This window comes from Aethalodelphis obliquidens, unplaced genomic scaffold (assembly GCF_003676395.1).
Source record: "Aethalodelphis obliquidens isolate GAN/ISIS:26980383/991018 unplaced genomic scaffold, ASM367639v1 scaffold56, whole genome shotgun sequence".
NCBI lineage: Eukaryota > Metazoa > Chordata > Mammalia > Artiodactyla > Delphinidae > Aethalodelphis > Aethalodelphis obliquidens.
Genome location: NW_020838000.1, coordinates 6903328 through 6924612, shown reverse-complemented (window position 1 = coordinate 6924612; position 21285 = coordinate 6903328). Strand labels below are relative to the sequence as shown.

General features: G+C 40.5%; 1 protein-coding gene across 1 annotated transcript in view; it reads left to right on the top strand.

Moving 5' to 3' along the window:
* KCNH8 (potassium voltage-gated channel subfamily H member 8) overlaps window positions 1–19764 on the top strand; it is a 387230-nt gene extending 367466 nt beyond the window's left edge. The window contains exon 16 of the mRNA XM_027086541.1: window positions 17502–19764. Within this exon, the coding sequence (XP_026942342.1) occupies window positions 17502–18200 (699 nt within the window). The 3' untranslated portion in view covers window positions 18201–19764. The remainder of the gene's footprint in view (window positions 1–17501) is intronic.
* The last annotated feature ends 1521 nt before the right edge of the window (window positions 19765–21285 follow it).

Sequence of the window (21285 nt, the reverse complement as noted above, 5' to 3'; positions counted from 1 at the left end):
GCACAGGGAACTAAATTCAATATCTTGTAATAACCTATAATGGAAAAGAATCTGAAAAAGATTATATAAATATATATGTATGTATAACTGAATCACTTTGCTGTACACCTGAGACTAACACAACATTGCAAATCAACTATACTTCAATTAAAAGAAAGAGTTGCTTTACTACTTTCCTAAATGGCTATGAAAACTCAGGGTTCTATCAGAAATTCACACAAGGAAACCTGCATGAGTAATACCCTATGGTAAAGTTATTCTTTAGTCCTCTGAATTGGTGTTATCATTATATCTTTTCATCGACAATTGATTCAACTGAAACACACTGATAGAATTGCCAGACCATCCCAATATCTGACTGTACAGTCTCTTTTCTTCCTCATCATGATCATGAATAGTACTTGACCATCAATTCTCGAAAGCAAGACATAAGCAAAGGCTATATACTTCACTTTTTGACATAGAAAAACAAAGTCCATTTAAACTGCTGGCAAAACCATTATGCTTTTTTATTTTAATACATATGTATTGTTGATATTAGTCTTGCATTTTGTGGACACAGGTTTCTAAACTGGAATATATCCAACTAATTAATGATTTGTAGGACACTTTTTGATTATTTTCCAGTTCTCAAGCCTCTAGGCAGATTTGTAGCTCTCATGAGAGTTTTACTGATAATAAATAAGTAGATTAATTAAAATAAACCCTCAAGAATAGTGAGGCTCTCTCAAAAGAAAAAAAAAATACGCCACTCAAAAGCTTGTCCTGGGGCTTCCCTGGTGGCGCGGTGGTTGGGAGTCTGCCTGCCAATGCAGGGGGCATGGGTTCGGGCTCTGGTCCGGGAGGATCCCACATGCCGCGGAGCGGCTAGGCCCGTGCGCCACAACTGCTGGGCCTGCACTCTAGAGCCTGCCAGCCGCAACTGCTGAGCCCGTGTGCCACAACTGCTGGGGCCCACGTGCCTAGAGCCCATGCTCCGCAACAAGTCACTGCAACTAGAGAAAGCCCCCCACAGCAGCGAAGACCCAATGCAGCCTAAAATAAAATAAAATAAAATAAAATAAAAAGAAAGCTTGTCCTGTGAGGTGTAGACTTTAAATGCATGTAACTTTTGGAGATCAACTATTTTTGTCCTCTTTGTCTGGGAGTATTTATATATGGGCCTCTTCTCATCTTTGAATAGAGGGACTAAATGGATATGACAGTTATGTGTCCAAGTGAGACCAATGCCACATTCCAAATGAGCAATTTGCGATGAGTTGAATAAAAGGAGTATTTACAGGAGTTAGTAGAGTGTAGGGAAACCACAAAGGATGGAACAGCCCCTCCCACTCTGGGGCAGTGTCAACAGAAGTTCACTACCACTCCTTGGTCTGCGGGGCCAGAGTAGAGAATGATTACAGAATCTTGAGTCAGAGAAAGCTGGATGGAGAAAGCTACGTGACAGGAGCCATGATCTTTCGTTGGTACTTTCTGTGACCTGCCCACCTCAACCCTGCAGGGAAGCAGCCAGAGGAACACATGCCCTGACCTCCCTCTCCTGCCTCCCTCTGATTTGATGGTGTTTTTCAATGGCCAAACCCAGCCAGAAGCCAATGAGCCTATTGATGGAGATCATACAAGCCAGCCTCCAAGGGGCAGAGTTGGTTGGAAAGTGGATCTATTTTAGAGATACAAATGGAAATATTTAGTAAAATGAGTTACTATGTATACAAACAAGTATAGGAAAATTCAAAGGAAATTAAACCATTGGTTATTAATTATTCATTCCTAGAAATTAGCCAGTTGCTAGTAGCTAGTTATTAACTGCCCACTAACTGATAGTTTCAGAATTACTGGTTATTTTTTAAAAACGGACAAGGGTAATCAACCCCATACCTCCTAAAAGTTTGTAAGTTGATGCAATCTTTCAAAAACATTTAGCTCTGCCATTTTTCATTTCATCGTTAGGAAAATTAAGTTCAATAATTAATCCAATCCAACAACTACGAATGACGTTGGAACTTTTTTTTAGGATCCTAGAGTTGGAAAGGTTGGCCGAAGCCTTTTTCTTTCCTATCCTCTCCCTGCTAACATGAATTTCCCCTTTTTAAAAATGAGAACACCACAGATCTTTCAAAAGGGCTCCAATTCCTTTAACATCCATTCTACCTCCAATCTCCTGTGAATCTCCTTGACTCTTCCACAATGAATCCCATTTCCAAAGTCCCTTTTCTGCACTTCAACACCTGCTTTCCAACCTTGCCATTCAGCATTTGGTTTTATAAAGTTTTATATTATTTTCACATGCACATTTCTTCCTTCCCCCCAAATAGAGCACGTGACTCCTAAAAACTTGGATTACATCACCAAAAAAATTCTGTGAGTTGCCTCAAAATTATTCTTGTTATTTTTAAAGTATTCAGACTTTACTGAAGTGCAATAGAGAATGCTCCGTATCTCAAGTAACTCAATGTTAAGAACTAGAAAATAAATAAACATGAACTTGGGGAGGCTTGGATTTTTTCCAATCTTCTTACTAGAGAACAATAAGGCACCTAGAGAAATGAGGACCAACATTTTCCATTCACTTGTGCACAATTAGAAATGAACACAGGGCTTCCCTGGTGGCGCAGTGGTTGAGAGTCCACCTGCCGATGCAGGGGACACGGGTTCATACCCCGGTCCGGGAAGATCCCACATGCCGCAGAGCGGCTGGGCCCGTGAGCCATGGCCGCTGAGCCTGCGCGTCCAGAGCCTGTGCTCCGCAATGGGAGAGGCCACAACAGTGAGAGGCCCGCATACCGCAAAAAAAGTAAAATAAAATAAAGGGTAAAAGAATTGTCCTGAAACAAATAATTATGCAACTTTACCTTCATACTGTTATAGTTTCATAATGTGGTAGAATCATGAAATCTGAGAATTGAGAGCTATCTTAGAGAACACCTACTCTGACTTTTCACCCAATGTGAGAATTTTCTTTCTGAGGTTACTGGCAAGAAATTATTTTACCTGAATATTTTCTGTAGTAAGAATCTCACCATGCTCTAGAGAAATCTATGGCAATGCTTCCCAGACCTGGTTGTGCTTTCAAATTCTCTGGGAATATATTTTTTACATGATTATAAATATGTTTAATAAATTAATATGTAAAATAATGAATAAATATTTTTAAAATTACCTTTCCTGTAGCCCATTGTGGACTGACTCTCAGAACCCCTAGAGTTGGCACTAGGCATCTCTATTTTTAAAAATTCTCCAAATGTTCCTAATGACAGCAAACCATGCAGACAGTGGCTGACTTCATTTCTCAATTGCTTTAGCTATTAGAAACCTCTTCACTATATTTAGCTGATATAACTCTGTAAAACCTGTTATTCGTTTTTCCTACTTCTTTTGCTCTTGATTAGAACAGAAAAAGCCACCTAACTGATCTTTTTTAACAAAATACTTTAGATTTTGAAGGTAGCTAATCTCTCTCTTCCTCCCCACTCTGTAGCATATTTTCTCCTTCTATAAATGTTCTCTCTTCCTTGAAACTTTACACAAGTGATGTGAGATCCAGTCTCTTCATCATCATAATCAACTTCTTTTGCCTCTGCCCCGCCTCTTAACCCAGTTTCTCAAGGACAATGACAAATGACCCCAGTGTCCTACAGATGATACTTCCAGCACAGAGGCTATTGTCTGTCATAATGTTTCAGCTTATAAAAGCACCTCAAGGTCTTGTATTCCTTCTCTCTGTTCAGAAACCTCTTTTGCAAGACATCTGCGTGGGCAGCTCTCTTCCCTCTCTCAAGTCTATGCTCAAATGTCAGCTTCCCAATGAGTTCCTCCTTGACCAGCCTTTTTAAAATAGCAGCCCCCTCTCCCCAAATTTACTTCCAAATTTGTTTTCCCTCAAAATCCTATCAAACCCCTACTACACCACATGGTTTATTTATCTACATTTTCATTGTCTCTATCCCCGCCCCCCATTAGAAAGTCAGTTCTAGGAGGACAAGAATCTTTATCTGCTTTTCCCTTTGTTATCGATTGGCACGTGGCAGACACATACTTATGGTTGATGAATGAATGAAAGATGCTTGGATTATGCATTATGTCCATTTTAACCATTAAGCATTAGGACATTGAATAGAAGAGGGAAATGGGATTTCAGTTTTGAGTTTGAAGAGACTTTAGAAATCCTGATACGGATATGCTGCTATTGCAGATAAGTAAACTGAGGTCCAGAGAAAATCATACATGCAGCAAGTGACTTGGAAACAAAACCTCAGTCCAGCCCAGGAGGGTTAGCTTTCCAAGCAGACCATCCTTGGTCTCTGTTGAAAAGATTTCCTCTCTGAAATATCAGAAGCCTACCTCAAGATGTGAGCCTTTGAGTCCTTAAATTGGCCAGATAGATACTTAAATCTAAGGCTTGATTAAACAGTGGACAGATAATTTTAGTAAAGGATAATTTCAGAAAGAGCTTTTCAAGAAAGCCTGATAAAATATACTATATGTTTATTCAAGGGGAATTTATTGATTTCCCATATGTTTTCCCATATATGTTTCCCATGCATGACTATTGCACATGTTAGCATTTTCAAATCTTAAAACAAACAAAAAAAGGAGTGCATAGTAAAGCAAATAAAATGATAAAGAGTGTTAAGGAGAGACAGGGGCTTGGGAAATTCACTGGTAATTTACTGACCTTTTCAATGTATTTTTAAAATCAAATCAAATCATTGGTACAAGATACCGTTACTACAGTCCTGTGCTGGCCTCAGTTGGTGATCTGCAAGTTCACTTTCTAAACTGAATCTCCTTAGCCTTGGAGATGAAGAGTTGTGTTCAAATAACATTTATTAAAGAGTTTCTTAGGGAAATACGTGTTTCTGTTTAAAGCTACAGTACCAGAAACTTGATGGGGGAAGGTGTCTGTCAGTGATTAAAAGAAGAATCTTTCTAGAGCCCTGACACACACTTTAGGTACCATGGCTCCATGGAAGTGTTCTTCTAGACCTCGCTGGGTTGGTCTTTCTCACTGCGACGTTCATTGCTCAGCTGCTCCGAAAGTAAAGGAAGAGTCTCTGCATTAATTCAGTAAGAACCTAACCTCTTGGCAGGCTTTTTTGGATATTGATTGGCAGTGGTTAAAAATGGGTCATTGAAATGTACAATAACAAAAGATAAAGAAGAAACAATTGATGAAAATTAGTTCTTTTTTTTTTTTTTTTGCGGTACTTGAGCCTCTCACTGTTGTGGCCTCTTCCGTTGTGGAGCACAGGCTCCCGACGCGCAGGCTCAGCGGCCATGGCTCACGGGCCCAGCCGCTCCACAGCATGTGGGATCTTCCCGGACCGGGGCACGAACCCGTGTCCCCTGCATCGGCAGGCGGACTCTCAACCACTGCGCCACCAGGGAAGCCCTAGGGTTTTTTTCATGTAAAATATTTGGGTTTTTTTAAATTAAAGGCACATAGGTATTGTTATAAAAATAAGACTCTAGTGTGCATACTGAATATTTTGTTTTTCCTTTTTAACCATGAGCTAAACATATAGAAATTTATACAACAGATATGCGAATAACTATTATTCACATTAGGCAAATAATAACATGTTCCCATGTTTCAGATGTGCTTTAAAGAAATTTAAAATGTTGTATCCTTTAAAGGTCTTCCTTCTTATTTCATGAAATGATAGAACTCTAGGGTTAGAAAAAAAATTCAAGAGGAAATTAGAAGTGAGTAAAGAATCACTGTAGAAATTGACTAAATTAGAAACAACACAAGAGCAAATAAACAAATTTGCCAAAACAGATGGTGAAAAAGAAGGAAAATGTAAAGCATCTAATCTAGATGAAGAAGATTTTTTAGGGAAGGTGACAAATATTTAAGATACACAAAAACGATTGAACATATAAAAAATACAAGTCTCTGAAGAAGAAAGCCAAGTTTAGGCTTTCTACACTAACAAACACTAAAATTGATAATCCAATAAAATTCTCCTGAAATTTTTTTTTTTTTGCGGTATGGGGGCCTCTCACTGTTGTGGCCTCTCCCGTTGTGGAGCACAGGCTCCAGACGCGTAGGCTCAGCCACTCTGCGGCATGTGGGATCCTCCCGGACCGGGGCACGAACCCGTGTCCCCTGCATCGGCAGGCGGACTCTCAACCACTGCACCACCAGGGAAGCCCCACACAAGTTTTTTGATTTCCCAGTCTATATAAAACTTTTGTTTGCACTATACTGTAGTCTGTTAAGTGTGCAATAGCATTATGTCTAAGAAAAAGAATGTACGTGCCTTAATTTTAAAACATACTTTATTGCTAAAAAATGCTAACCATTATCTGACAATGCAGGGTTGCCACAAATCTTCAATTTGTAAAACAAAGCAAACAACAAAAAACACTATATCCATGAAGCATGATAAAGCAGAGTGCAGTAAAATATGTATGCCTATAATTATGGCATATCCTAATTATATCATTCTCTGTACCTCAGTAACCAGAATTCACAGTGTAGAATAAAGGAGATACAAATATAATATGGAAAAATGTTAAGTAAGAACCCTATAGTCCTGAAATGGAATTAGGAACACTAGTGTGAACTGATGTACTATCATAAACATGCATACATCTCCAAGCTCTTTTAACAGAAAAGGAATAAAAACAGTGGCTAGCCCAATAACAGTAAATATTTCTGTGCCACAAGTATGGTCTTGAAATACAATTTCCCACTAAAGGAAACCAGAGTTTCTTGTAGGAATGGCTGTTTCCAATTCTGGGGCATGAAATATACATGATGAGTCTGGAACACCTTTGTGTTGTTCAGAGCACAGCAAGAAAGCTATCAAACCCTGTTAGTATGATGTTGAAAGAACTCAGGAGCCACTATGAAGAGTCTCCCAGTGGCCAAAGATGGGATAATTTGAGCTTCAGTAAAGGTAAGAAATACAATGGATTAAAACACAGAAAATAGATAACAAATGCTCCAAGATGGCAGCACAGAAAGCACCTGAATTTCCCTCCTCCAATGGATGATGCACTGTATGTACAGCTACACACAGAATATTTCCCTCTGAGAGAATACAGAAACTAGCTGGGTGACTCCTACCCAGCAGGTGAATGAAAAAATGCCCATAGGGAAACAGGTAGGGGCCGCTGAGACACACTTTTGTGTCACACATAAACCCCATCCCTGACATAGCATCAGGCGATCAGGAGGGAACCCCCAACTTGCAGCTTCTCCCTGAGACTAAAGGGTTTGGACCACGCATCTAGTGCCCGCAACTTGTAAGGTTCCTACCTGAGGGATGGGCCCCCCAAACACCTAGCTCTGTAAGCCAATGGGGCTTGTGTTCAGAAGCCCCACGGGACTATAGTAAACAAAGAAGCAGTTTTTAAAGAGCGCAGAAGCACCCCCATGGCTATATACCCAGGCTCAGCAAAAACGTCCATCTCTCAGTTTCTCCCTCAAAGGGATTGGACTGCATACTTTCCCAGCTGCTGCCTGGGTGTCCGTTTCTAATCCGCCTGCATCTAGGTGCTCACTGACGTCATCTGCTTTGAGACACGGCCAAGTTTCAAATTCAGGGACCCGCTAAGAACAAAGACCCTAAACCCTCAATGTGCCACCAAAAATCTGTTAGAACTAATAAACGAATTCAGTAAAGTTGCAGGGTACAAAGTCAACGTACCAAAATCCTTTGCATTTCTATGGACTAACAATGAACTATCAGAAAGAGAAGTTAAGAAAACTACCCCACTTACAATAGTATAAATAGAATAGAATAGAATACCTAGGAAGAAAGTTAACCAAGGAGCTACAAGACTTGTATACAGAAAACTACAAAACAGTGTTGAAAGAAGATCTAAACAAATGAAAAACTCCAACTCTGAACTTGCCAAAGGAATTGAAAGAAGTGGGTTAGACTCAATTTTAAGCTCTTACTGAAAGATCAGTATATGAAGAGTTAACCAAAGGGACTAGATCCATAAGAATAGGAACTATATCCATAAGACTAGGAATTATTGATCTGACTCTGAGAGCTGGAACCAAGAGTACCATGAGTCCTGTATACGTTAAATCTTGACAAGCACTGCCCTATGCAATTGGTATTCTGAAAGGAGACAGACTTTTGTCTGGTGTTCATGATAGTGGTGAGGATCCCTTAGCCAGAAAGCAGTTCAGACACTAATCAAACTTTGTCACAGGAAGCAGGAATGAAGATGAGGAAAGCAAAGGGTTGATAAATAATGGATTAGCATAGTACAGCTAAAGTAATACAGCTGTGTCCAATGACCTGAGCTTGCAGAAATTCAGTGAAAACACTGGAGTAACTACTCTCAAGGCCATAATTGGTCATTTTGTATTGGTCATGCTAGACTTGTATTCTTCTCTTATTATAATTTGAGAGGCATCAGATGCACCTGCAAAAGCAAAGCCCTTGGTACTATTCCTGTGTGACCTCAGATAAGCCACTTCACCCCCCAACATTCTAGTCTCTCCAGCTGTAGGCAAAGATTTATAACTTTCATCAGTAATGGGCCTGAGATCTTCATTTGTCTGAAATTTATGCAAGTGCCGAGTATGGTATTATTTTAGCTGACAAATAAAAAGACTGTCACTTGTTTTTGAATGCTTTGTGAAGCAAAAGACGCAAGGATAAAATTATGCCGATCGTCTTTTTTGTTTTGCCTGCTGATGGAATTTGATTGAACTTGTCTGAATCTCATGATAAATATGCAACATAACAAAGGATTAAATGAAAGACCATTTAATTACCTGAATCAGAGTTTGTAAAAATGTATATGTGTTCATGGCAGGGGGAGAGGATTGGTGTAATTAGTATCCCTGAATTTAGAAAAATTGTGTCTGGCAGGAAAACGTGTACATGTTTGGCAAAAATTGAGTGACAGGTCAAGAACTCCTCAAGCTAAGAAGATTATATCAACAGATGCATTCCCCATCTGCTCACTGAATGCACAGAAATGGAAATCACATTTTTTCCCTATCAACTGAAGTTTCGGTTATACCCAGAGTCCATGAATCATACCATACCAATAGCTAAGATTGAGAAATGTAAAATGAGAATAATAGAAGATGAAAGGAAACTATTTTCTATGTGAAATGAAAGATATGGTCAAAAACACATTCTGGGCTTCATTATGAAACTCACACTCCTGTTTGCAAAAGGCACAATCCAAAGACACACTAAAAAAGCAAATCTGTGCTTGTACCAAAATGCACGTATAAAAGCTGGCCATGCAAGTGTTATTGGGACCACAGGTCACCAACATCACAGATGGATTCTTTAAACCATATAATAGCACAGTGTTTTGAAAATCTCCTATTTTGAAGTGGTGGGGACTTCCATGAAACACCGAGATCATATGAAACATTCTTACCTGCTAGATGCATAGTGATACTTACTTCCGTGTCCTGCAGTGCTCTTTAGGGGAGATTGAAGAAAGTTATTCAAGTTCAAATGAAAATAACAAACTCATAGTAAGAAATTAGCCATGAAATTTAACATTTATTAAATTACTCATCTATCAACAAACATTTATGGATGGAAGGATGTGTGTAAGGCCTTGAGCTACTATAAGAACGATAAAGACCACAGTACCCACACCCACCCCTGCCCCACATTGGTCCTTACTCAATTCTTACCAACACCAAGCTGCACATCACTGTATTTTGACTCACTCATCCTTTATAGAAAATTCTTAATCCATCTGACTGCAATTTCTCAAACCTTAGACTTAAGGATACAGGATACAAGATCTCCATCAAAATTTTTCAAAAGCTCTGGTTATTACTCTTACTGTTTGCTACTGGAAAGATCCACACAAGGCAATGCTAAAACGTGGGGACTCTGTTTCTTCCAATATTAATTATGTAAAAGTGTTAACAGGAATAGTTTGCCTCTCCATGCTGAGGCTGGAGAGGAGTTACAGAGATAACTGGTTTTTATTTTCTTTGGGCTCCGTGTTTCCCAGGTTAGTATTCCCTACCACCAAGTTTCAACTAAGCTTAATGCCTGTGTTGCATTATCAAATCCAGACACCTGAAATTCTGACATAATACCAATCCTGTGGGGAATAAACTTTAACATCCATCATATTATTTAATCGTCACAACAAAGCCCTTGTTGAAATATGACTCAGGAGAATGAGAAGTACTGTCACAGGAATGAAACAAATTAAACGTGAAAGGAGAAGCCCAGGTACTCTGGAAATGTAGGCGACAGTGATTTATTTCTGCACCAAACAGAAGTTCAGAGGAAACCTGGATACGGCAGAAATAGAAAAATTGTGGCACTTTGCGATTCCCTTCTTGGCGGTATGGTAAGATCAGTGGGTGGATTATCATGGACAGTTGACAAGTCAGTTGTCACACACGTGTTTCTATTCATGATGGGAGATGCTGCTCCAAAGAGTGAACACACTGCCTGGAAACCTAAACAGCTAATGACTTGTCGGTTAAATGCATGGTGTTGGGAGAACAGAGAAGGGAATAGTCTTTAGATGCTCCAAAGTTTTGGCTAGAACACTGAATTACTTGGATACACAGATGGTGTTTTCATCACATCTTCCTCCTAACAGTTGGGACTTCGGAAGGGCTAGAGAAATCTTGGATGTGAACAATTGCCTACACAGATGGTAATGGTGAACTGGTTTGGCTAACAGTTTTAAATTCCAGACCGATGGATTCCTGTCTACTGAAGAATGAGAAGGGAGAGGGAAAAAAACGGGTAAAGAAAGTGTAACTTAATACACAAGTAAAAGAATAATGTGTATTAAGTTGTGCTTTCTTTATCTACTATATTTGGAAGTAGAAATAATCAGAAGGCCACATCTAAAATAGCCATGAAGGGACTTCCCTGGTGGCTCAGTGGTTAAGAATCCACCTGCCAATGCAGAGGGATACGAGTTCGAGCCCTGGTCCAGGAAGACTCCACATGCCGCGGAGCAACTAAGCTCGTGCGCCACATCTACTGAGCCTGCACTCTAGAGCGTGCGTGCCACAACTACTGAAGCAGGTGTGCCTAGAGCCTGAGCTCCACAACAAGAGAAGCCACCACAATGAGAAGCCTGCGCACCACAACTAAGAGTAGCCCCCGCTCGCCTCAACTAGAGAAAGCCCACGCGCAGCAACGAAGTCCCAATGCAGCCAAAAATTAATTAATTAATTAATTAAAATAAATAAATAAAATAGCCATGAAGGGTGGCAACTAGGGATGCAAAAAGCTTTGCCAAATTTCAGCTGATAAAACAACTCTGACTAACTTAATTGAATTTGTCACTTGGCACTCACCATGTACTCATGAGATATGGGAGTCAATAAACAGGGGAAATTTCCCCAGGGAATCAAAACTACCCACAGAAATCAAGTTTATGCTGGGACAAGTTACAGAGCAGCAAGATAAATAGCAGAAGTTTTGGCCAAAAGAGACCTATATCTACAGTTATGAAGGAAACACATTAAAATAAAAGGGATTCTTAGTGATGGAAATGCCACCTGCTCTTTCAAACTGGGAAACACCCAAGGATTTGATTCAGGAAATTTATATGCAAAACTTTAACAGTCATAATACCTACTTTTAACATATTTACTTGGAGTGAAGAGCACGAGTTACAGATTTCCCAACATAATTTTGTAGTAGGAATCTTTCCCCCATGATGTTTATGGTAAAATCATGAGATAACATAAAATAAAAATTGAAAGCAATATGAGTACCAAGCCCTTCAAAATGGCAGGAATTGCATTCTTTTATACATTCAAGATTTACTGACTGCATGTTGTGTTCTAGGCATTGCCCAGAGTCCAGGAGACACTGAGGTAAATAATAACTTCTACCCTCATGGAACTCAGAGCCTGGTTGGGACAGACAGTCCCAACTGTCTGCTCAAACTGCTCTTTGAGTATCAATGAGCTGTCAGGAAAAAGCTCGTCAGAGGAAATGGGGGATTTGATGTTTGAAGGGAGAGAAACTTACCAGGCAGAAAAGGGGCCGAGGAGAAGAGACCCCAGTCAGAGGTACAGCCTTCACATGGGCAGTGTGATGTGACCCCCACTGTATTCAGACTGATGGTATGCAAAGGGGAAAATGCAGGAAATGGACCATTAAAAAACCAAGTGGGAGTGCTATTCACAATAGCCAAGACATGGAAGCAACCCAAACGTCCATCGACAGATGAATGGTTAAAGAAATTGTGGTACATATATACAATGGAATAGTACTCAGCCATAAAAAAGAATGAAATAACGCCATATACACCAACATGGATGGACCTAGAGATGATCATACTAAGTGAAGTCAGACAGAGAAAGATAAATATATGCTATCACTTAAATGCCAAATCCAAAAGAATGATACAAATGAACTTATTTACAAAACAGAAATAGACCCACAGACATAGAAAACAAACTTATCATTACCAGGGGGGAAAGGGAGGGGAGGGACACATTAGGAGTTTGGTATTAACATATATACACTACTATAAAACAGGTAACCAACAAGGACCTACTGTAGAGCACAGGGAGCTCTACTCAGTGTTTTGTAATCACCTATACGGGAAAAGAATCTGAAAAAATATATATATACATATATATAGCTGTATAATTGAATCACTTTGTACACCTGAAACTAACGCGACATTGTAAATCATACTTCAATTTAAAAAAATTAAATTAATGATTAAAAAAAAACCAAGTGGGACTTGTGAAGGGCTTCGTAATACCTGCTCTGTTTTCTAATATGAGTGACAGAAGACATTTAAAAAGTGTAAACAGTTGTTGAAGTAAATGAGAAAACATTGGTTCATTGGATCCAAATGATTTTTTGTTTTTATTGACCTATCTCTGCAGCATTCTGGGTTTATGTTGTATTTTGAAGACATCTCTTTAAGTGGACAGACAGTGCCTTGTTCATAAGGTAGTTCCAACAACCTTTTTTAGCAAATGCCCATCTTCTTAACTGTGCTGTGAAAAAGCATTGAATCCCACCCCCCTTAGAAAGTAGAGACTTTGCATTCTCTGCTTTCTACATTTGATTAAGAATAAAGCCTTTTGTGTTTTAGAATGAATTTGTCAGCAAGGCGAGCAGAAAGCAGTAAACAAAAGTGCTGTGAAGCTTTACTCTGTGGCAGTATGTTATCACCTTCAGTGACAACAGAGTCTCTACCCTCAGGAGATGCCATCTCTCCTGTGGCAGCTGGCTTTGCCCTTACAAAGGGAGAGATCCCTTACCTACTAAGGATTAATTCCCTATGCAGCTTTACTAAGGGGCAGGGGTGTGTCCCCAGTGCCACAGTGACAGAAGTCTTCCCTGATGTAAATTGAACATTACCCTCTAGAGCTGAAGAAAGCTCTATTTCCTTGGGTTCTTTACTCCGCTTAGTTCAAGCTAATATAGTATTTTTTTTTTTCTGAAAATGTTAATGCTATTTACATTCCTGGAGCTAGTCAAGACTCTGGAGTCCCATTCAAAGTTCATGGCCTCAAAGTTATGGTAAATGCTCAGGAAAAGTTCAGTGCCACGAACGTGGCCTTGGAAAGGTAGTTCAACCATAGAAAAATATGTTTCTTTTGAAAGCTAGAAAAAAATAGTTCATCAGCAATATGTCTATTAACATATTTCCCACTTCCAGATTTTTCCTTATTACAAACCCTTTTCTTTTTAAAAGCATATGTTTTCTTTTATTTATTTATTTATTTATTTATTTATTTATTTATTTATGGCTGCGTTGGGTCTTCGTTGCTGTGCGCAGGTTTTCTCTAGTTGCGGCGAGCAGGGGCTACTCTTCATTGCAGACTTCTCCTTGCGGTGGCTTCTCTTGTTGTGGAGCACGGGCTCTAGGCGCACAGGCTCAGTAGTAGTGGCTCACGTGCTCTAGAGCGCAGGCTCAGTAGTTGTGGCACACGGGCTTAGTTGCTCCGTGGCATGTGGGATCTTCCCGGACCAGGGCTCGAACCCGTGTCCCTGGCATTGGCAGGCGGATTCTTAACCACCGGCCTGCCAGGGACTTCCCTGTACAAACATTTTTGGTCTTGTTCCATTCATATAATTTGCTGTGAAGAAATTTTACTGTCTCCTATTTTTTTAGAGATACTATTTACTTATTTGATGTTGAATTACCATTTCAGACAACTTTTTTATAAATTTTATTTTTAAATACAATGTATTAGTTTCAGGTGTACAGCAAAGTGATTCAGTTTTACATATACATATATGTATGTGTGTGTGTGTGTGTGTGTGTGTGTGTGTGTGTGTGTATAGAGAGAGAGAGAGAGAGTCTTTTTCAGATTCTTTTCCTTTATAGGTTATTGTGAGATATTGAGTATAGTTCCCTGTGCTATACAGTAGGCCCTTGTTGTTGATTTTATATACGGTAGTGTGTATACGTTAATCCCAAGCTCCTAATTTATCCCTCCCCCCCATCCTTCCCCTTTGGTAACCATAAGTTTGTTTTCTATGTCTGTGAGTCTGTTTCTGTTTTGTGTATAAGTTGGAGCTAGAGACTATCATACTAAGTGAAGTAAGTCAGACAAAGTCAAATATCATACGACATTGCTTATATGTGAAAAAAAAAAAATGAACCCATTGCAGACAATTTTTACACGAGGCTCCTTTTTGTATCATCTGTGCTCTTCACAAACTCTGACCGCATTGGCAAAAATCTCTCAACTCTTAGGCAATGTCTTCTCTAATATACTGTAATAGAGCACCAAAACTAGAAGGCTCGGATTCCAGACCAACAACTGTCATTCATGAAATAAGAGACCTTAAAATGTCATTTAACCTCTGGGCCTTAGTGTCCCCACTTTACAGGTGCGTCCCTGCTGATCTTAGTGTTGTTTGTAGATCCAATAGGGAAAACGGACCTAAAAGCTTGTTGTATTATAAATGTACTCATTTATTGGATAACATAATTGTTGCTGTGTCTAAAATGCAAAGTTGCGCTTCAAAGATTTTGTCTTTATTCAATGCTAAGGCTGACTGAAAGCATTCTTACTGGGAGCTGAACCCTGGTGAACTTGATACAGGCATTAACTTAGACCACCTACAGGAAGGGGACGGTTAATATATCCTTCAAACATCTCATTTAGTATCAACTTTCTCTTCTGAAATTTTGATAGAAGGGCTAATCAACTCAAGATAGAACCCCTGGGTGCATGTCTGCTGTGCTGAGATCCAGAGATGATTTGTGTCACCCGTGTACTTTAGAATTGAGTTTTGGCAAGTTCTGAAATTGACAACCTGCAGTGAAAATTTCAAAACACATAGACTCTTTCTCAGATTCACTGTTTCACTTCTTAAATGTGAGTCTCAGAGATATCTTTTTCTCGCCAAAAGTTTTAGATCTGCTGAAAAGCCTGGGCAAGTATTCGATAGGGTCCCTCGAGTTCCATGCTAGCAGCAAGGCAGAAATAGTTTTGGCCTGGCAATTTCAAGGCAGGTGTTACCAGTTGGTTGCCTGAACCATGGAAAAACCTCCTTCTGGTCTTTTAAAAATGCCTGATTTGAATGACACTACCTCCTGATGGGCCTGCCATGGGGAATTCGTTTCAGAATGCACTTATAGGAAGTGGACTGAATGAAGTTACTGGATGAATTAGGAATGTATACTTAAATATTGAAAAAAGTCTGCCCCAAACAGCAATCTTGGTTTTGGCTTCATTGAAACTGAACTGCCCTTTTGTCTTGTTTTGTTTTGTTTTTTTTCTGATGGTATTTAGCCAGTGGGTTCAGCTGCTTATATTGGAGTTTGTGGTTCATGAGAGTAAAATCGGGGCATGGGAAGTCCTTTATAAAATACAGTCTTATAGCAATGAGGGCAAAATATTACACTATGTGTTCGTGTTGCGAATCTAACCAAAGACTAGAAAATATATGTGTGGCCTGCTTTCTGAAATATAGGTTTTCCTCATTTTGAAGAATAGAAACCATCCAGAAAAGCTGGATATAAGTCAAGTTCAATTTTCTGGTGGTCTTCCATGGTTAAAAAATGGGATGTGGTTGTTAGGAAAATAAATCCTCCGGTGAATTACAGTATTGGTTTAAGTGTAAAGCAGATAATGAAGACTCTTCAGAGGTTCTTGCGAGTTTGAGGGTCATGTCTCCCTTGAAGGTCTTATACAAACTAAATGTCTCACCTAGAAAAGTGAATAAAGAACACACTGCACAGGGCTTCCCTGGTGGCGCAGTGGTTGAGAGTCCGCCTGCCGATGCAGGGGGCGTGGGTTCGTGCCGTGGTCCGGGAAGATCCCACATGTCGCGGAGCGGCTGGGCCCGTGAGCCATGGCCGCTGAGCCTGCGCGTCCGGAGCCTGTGCTCCGCAACGGGAGAGGCCACAACAGTGAGGGGCCCACGTACCACAAAAAAAAAAAAAAAAAAAAGAACACACTGCACAGTTGGGGTTGTAATTCCGTGGGGTTCCGGTTCACTGATGGACCCCAGCCCTCCAGGGTTCCCCACAGTGCTTATGTGGACGGACCCACCTTGAAGACCTTTTCGTTTCTAACTCTCATTTTGCAGCTTTCCCTTTTCTATAGACAAATCCTAGCAAGTCTGTTGTGAGTTCTTTCTTAGCACCCTCCCTACCCCTGAAGGCCAGTATATCTCTGACTAAGTGTTGATCTTGACCAGAAATGGCAGCAGTGAGAACCGTCATTTACTGGGTGTCTACCCTGGGCAGGCAGCGTGCTGAGTGCGTTATATACAGCAATACGCACGTCTCCACATTGTTTTGAGGTGTCTTGGATGGTGGGTGCGCACCACGGAGCATCCCGCTAACTCAGAGGAAGGGAAGCAAAAGACACTGTCTGCATTTCAGAGATGCAAGAGATGATGGACCCACACTTCTAATTTTGTCCAGGAACCTGCAAATCACTGATTAAGAATGTCAGACTGAGACAAATAGCATATGATATCACGTATATGTGAAATCTAAAAAAATGATACAAATGAACCTATTTACAAAACAGAAATAGACTCACAGTCATAGGAAACAAATTTGTGGTTACCAAAGGGGAAACAGGGGAGATAAATTAGGAGTTTGGGACTGACATATACACACTACTGTATATAAAATAGGTAATCAACAAGGACCTACTGTATAGCACAGGGAACTCTATTCAATATTTTGTAATAACCTATAAGGGAAAAGAATCTGGAAAGGAATATATATATATATATATATATATATATATATATATATATATATATATATATATATATAGCTGAATCACTGCTGTCCACCTGAAGCATTATAAATCAACAATACTTCAATTAAAAAATGTATGTAAAATTTTTTAAAAAGAAGGCCAGACTATGTGTGTCTCTCTAGGTTCCCGCAGAATGAGAGGATGGCTTTAGATCAGGTGCTCAGCCACCCCATTCACCCTTTGGGCTTGGCTGGAGTTGGAGGTGAAGCAGCCTTCCAGACCTTCTTACTGAGAAATCTCATTTCCCTTCCTCACTGCTCTGAAATCACTGCCTGCTGCCTTTTGCCTTGCTTTGTCCACACAGGTAACGACACTGACTCAGGAGGTGTCCCAGTTAGGTAAAGACATGAGGACTGTGATGCAGCTTCTGGAACACGTCGTGTCCCCCCAGCAGCCCGCTCGGTTTTGCTCTCTGCACACCACCTCTGTGTGTCCCTCCAGCTTACAGACCAGGATGACCTGGAGCACGCACCAACCCTGTCTACACTTGCAAGCAGGTGGAGCCGCTTATACCCAAGCCCAGCTTTGTCATGGGAATGTCACCCCTGACATATGGAGTGTGGATCCCTCCTCTGTGGGGAGCAGCCCCCAGCGAACTGGCGTTTACGAGCAAAATCCTGCAGGCGGTGAACTGTATCATTCTCCGAACCTTGATTATTCACCTGCCCGCTACCAGGTCGTCCAAGAAGGTCGTTTGCAGCTTTTAAGGTGCATCTCTCCACAGTCAGACACTACGCTGATGCCTCTGCAGTCCATCTCGGCCACTCTCTCGTCCTCTGTCTGTTCCTCCTCAGAAACATCTTTGCACCTGGTTCTCCCAAGCAGATCGGAGGAGGGCAGCTTGGGCCAAGGAGCCATGAGTTCCTTCAGTCTGGAAAACCTGCCAGGATCTTGGGACCGGGAAGGAAGGGCATCCATCACTACTGAACCCTCGGAGAACTTTCCACTGGAAGTTGTCACAAGCCCAGCAGAAGTGAAAGATACTAAAGCCATAAACGTATGATATTAGGGCATGTGAGGCAGCCGCCAGTTTCAGCTCCACCACTGCATGACAGCCCTGGTTTGCCTTTCTTGCCTCTGGCAGCATGAAGACTGGGCAAGGCTGGGAGACCTGTGGAAGAGAGGGTCCGGGGAAAGGCAGAACCACCTCCAGACTGTAGCAAACACTTCCTGGATCCTAGAAACAAAATAGGAACATTTTCCTGTACAGGCATTAACTTCCTGGTCTGTTTGACAGACTTTGGTAAAAGTCCAAAGACCCTGAGGGTCTGAGCAGCTAGATGTCCCAGACAGAGAATGTGTGGATTCATTTTGTCCTAGGTGGCTTTTGTGAAGTGCAGCAAAGTTTTTCCTGAGTGCCTGTGTGTCACTCCTGAACAGTATCTATAGGACTGTGGGCCCTGGGAGTGCACAGCTCTTGCTGATCTATTTTTCAAATGCAGAAGGCAAAGGGACACTTATCACTGCATGTCATCTCCTAGACAATCAGTCACACAGAGCTGGTGGCCAGTGGTCAGCTATTGCACGTTATTTGCCATGTAAATGAATATGTCTTTATTTATCAGAAAAAAAAGAGACACTATTTTTATATCCTTGGTATGAAATATGTATTTAAACTATTTAAATTATTTATAAAGAAATGAATGTTTTCATTTTGGTAAAAAAAAAAAAGCTTGCCGTTTTAACAAGAAATGCACTACTGTTATGTATAGTAGATTAAAACTTATTATTCAGAGGATGTAGTTTCAAAAGGAAGCCCCCCATTTATCTGCATGCAGTTTGCAACAAATGTATCCTCACACTTCTGGATTACAAAAGAAAAGAGAGGTCATATTTCATTAATGAAGTAAAAACCTGGACTGAGTGTCTGGCATGGTAGGGGGAGGGGGGGAGTCCACCTGGTCTCTGGGGACTCAGGTAACAACCTGAACTGAGGCTGCCCCCTCTGCGCCTGTGTAAATGTCTCTCCTCCAGCCATCTTACTTCGTGGTTCTGGAACCCAAAACTGGTCTGGGGAATATGAGATCGCAACTACATTGAGCTCTTTTGGCCTCAAAACGAGGAAGAAAACCTTGGGTGTATCCTTCCTCTGTGCTGTTCTTTCAGGAGCGCTTGCGCAGACCGGTGAAAATTCCAAAATGAAGCCGAGACTTCAGAGTTCCGATTTGTGAGAGGGATGCCAGCTTGCTTTGGATCAGCACTTTAATTATTTTTCTTTAAAGCGCTCAACATTGCTGTAAGTTATGCAGAGCGGGTGTTTTCATTCTCATGTTGCAGAGGTTAAATTAATAAAGTCCCAGCAATTACACAGCTAGGGAGCTAGAGACCGTCTAGAACCTATAGTGCTTTCTACATCTCAACCAATACCCAAATTCAGATGCTGGCGTGGTAATGATATAAACGCCTTCACTTCAGGTTTATTGTATGTTTAAGAACATGTCAGGGCTCATCATCCCAGATGTTCTTAGAAAACATATTGAATTCACATTCTGGAGTCACCCTGTTCTTATTTCCCACCACAGAGCATAAGCAATTTGAAAACTGTTATTATTAAAAACATGTACACAAAGCAAGACTTCTGGTGTGTGACTCTTATATCCTAAAATTGGCTAGAGTAGCAGAAAGAAAATAAACCTTCTCTAAGAAAAATGGCAACAGTGCATGTGTCTGAGGCAGATCACTTAAGACTCGTGTCTTCTCTTCCCCCAGGTCCAAAATTCAATCTCTCCTTACCTAAGTGAATGGGAAAATAGAGGCAAAGGCAACCTGCTGCATTTAATGTATTTATTTGTAGTCACCCTTTTTGCTTATCCTGACCTAAGTCATCATTCTAAGTACCATTCAAATAGAACTAATTGGTGTTAGTTCATGATTGTCTTTCTGGCAAACTAGCACTACCATTACTGATGCTAATAATGATGACTGACATTCTGGTTTTTGAGCACTGACTATGTACCAACACGTGTTTAGGAATTAACACATGTTATGTTTCCTTACCTAGTAGTCAAACAATGCTAAAAGTTACTTGTTATTATTTTATCCCCATTTTGTAAATGAATAATTGGGACACAGATTCTTTAACTTGCCCGAATCCCACTGTTTTCAGTAATAGCCCCAATACCCCCGTGACCACTCTGGGTACCCCTCCCTTCATGTCCAAATCCATTCCTGCTGCCTTTTGACACTGTACTAGTAATTAATTTCCTTTGAAATCCATGAATAAAATAAAATAAAATATTTTTTTAAAGCATACATATGGGATAAAGTAGTCAAGCTCCAAGGATTTGGGAAAGTCATGGTGAAATGCCTGGAAACATGTCCATATTTTTCCAGCTGGTTACCTTCTTTGTACCTACTCCTGAGAGCTGACTTCAGTGGCTCTAAGAACCAGCTGCCCACCCTGGCCAGGTCTGCAACTAGACAGGAAGGAGCAAGCACCTGGGAGAACTGGGGGTCCCCATTGATTCTTCCAAAATGGCACCTGCCTCATGTGAATCAGCCTCACCTTCTTCCTTATTAACCTTTCCCCTCGTCAACTCTCCCATATGCAGAGCAGCTCAGAATGACATGTTTGGGGTTCTTCTTTGTCTGTTTATGTGTGTTGTGATATTATCCTAGGAAATGAGAATTCCAAGTTCTAGGTGTTTGATTTTCTAAACACTGTTGCTATACAAATAGCAGAGGCCCTTGCAGTCTGCTCAGAGATACATTTTTGTATCCCTACAGTTTCCTCACCTCCCCACTGTCCCCTAAAGAAGCAAAACAGAGATCTAGAGGGAAGAGAAACACTTAAGTTCTTGGTCAAGTATATTTTCTTAAAAATAATATTGGGGACTAAATGTTTCTGTGTAGTTCTATTTAAGAGAACCAGATAGACAGATTACATAAGACTTTATATTGAAACAACGTAAGAAGAAATTTCTGGCAATTAAAGCTACTTACAGATGGAGTTTATTGCCTTAAGAGGTGTTAAAATCAGTAACAAATTGTCTTCTCAGAGGTTGCTTAACTACTTGACAGGAATATTGTTTTCCAGAGGGCTCTATATTCAGTGTGAAATTAGCAGAATCCCTGCATCAGAATCACAT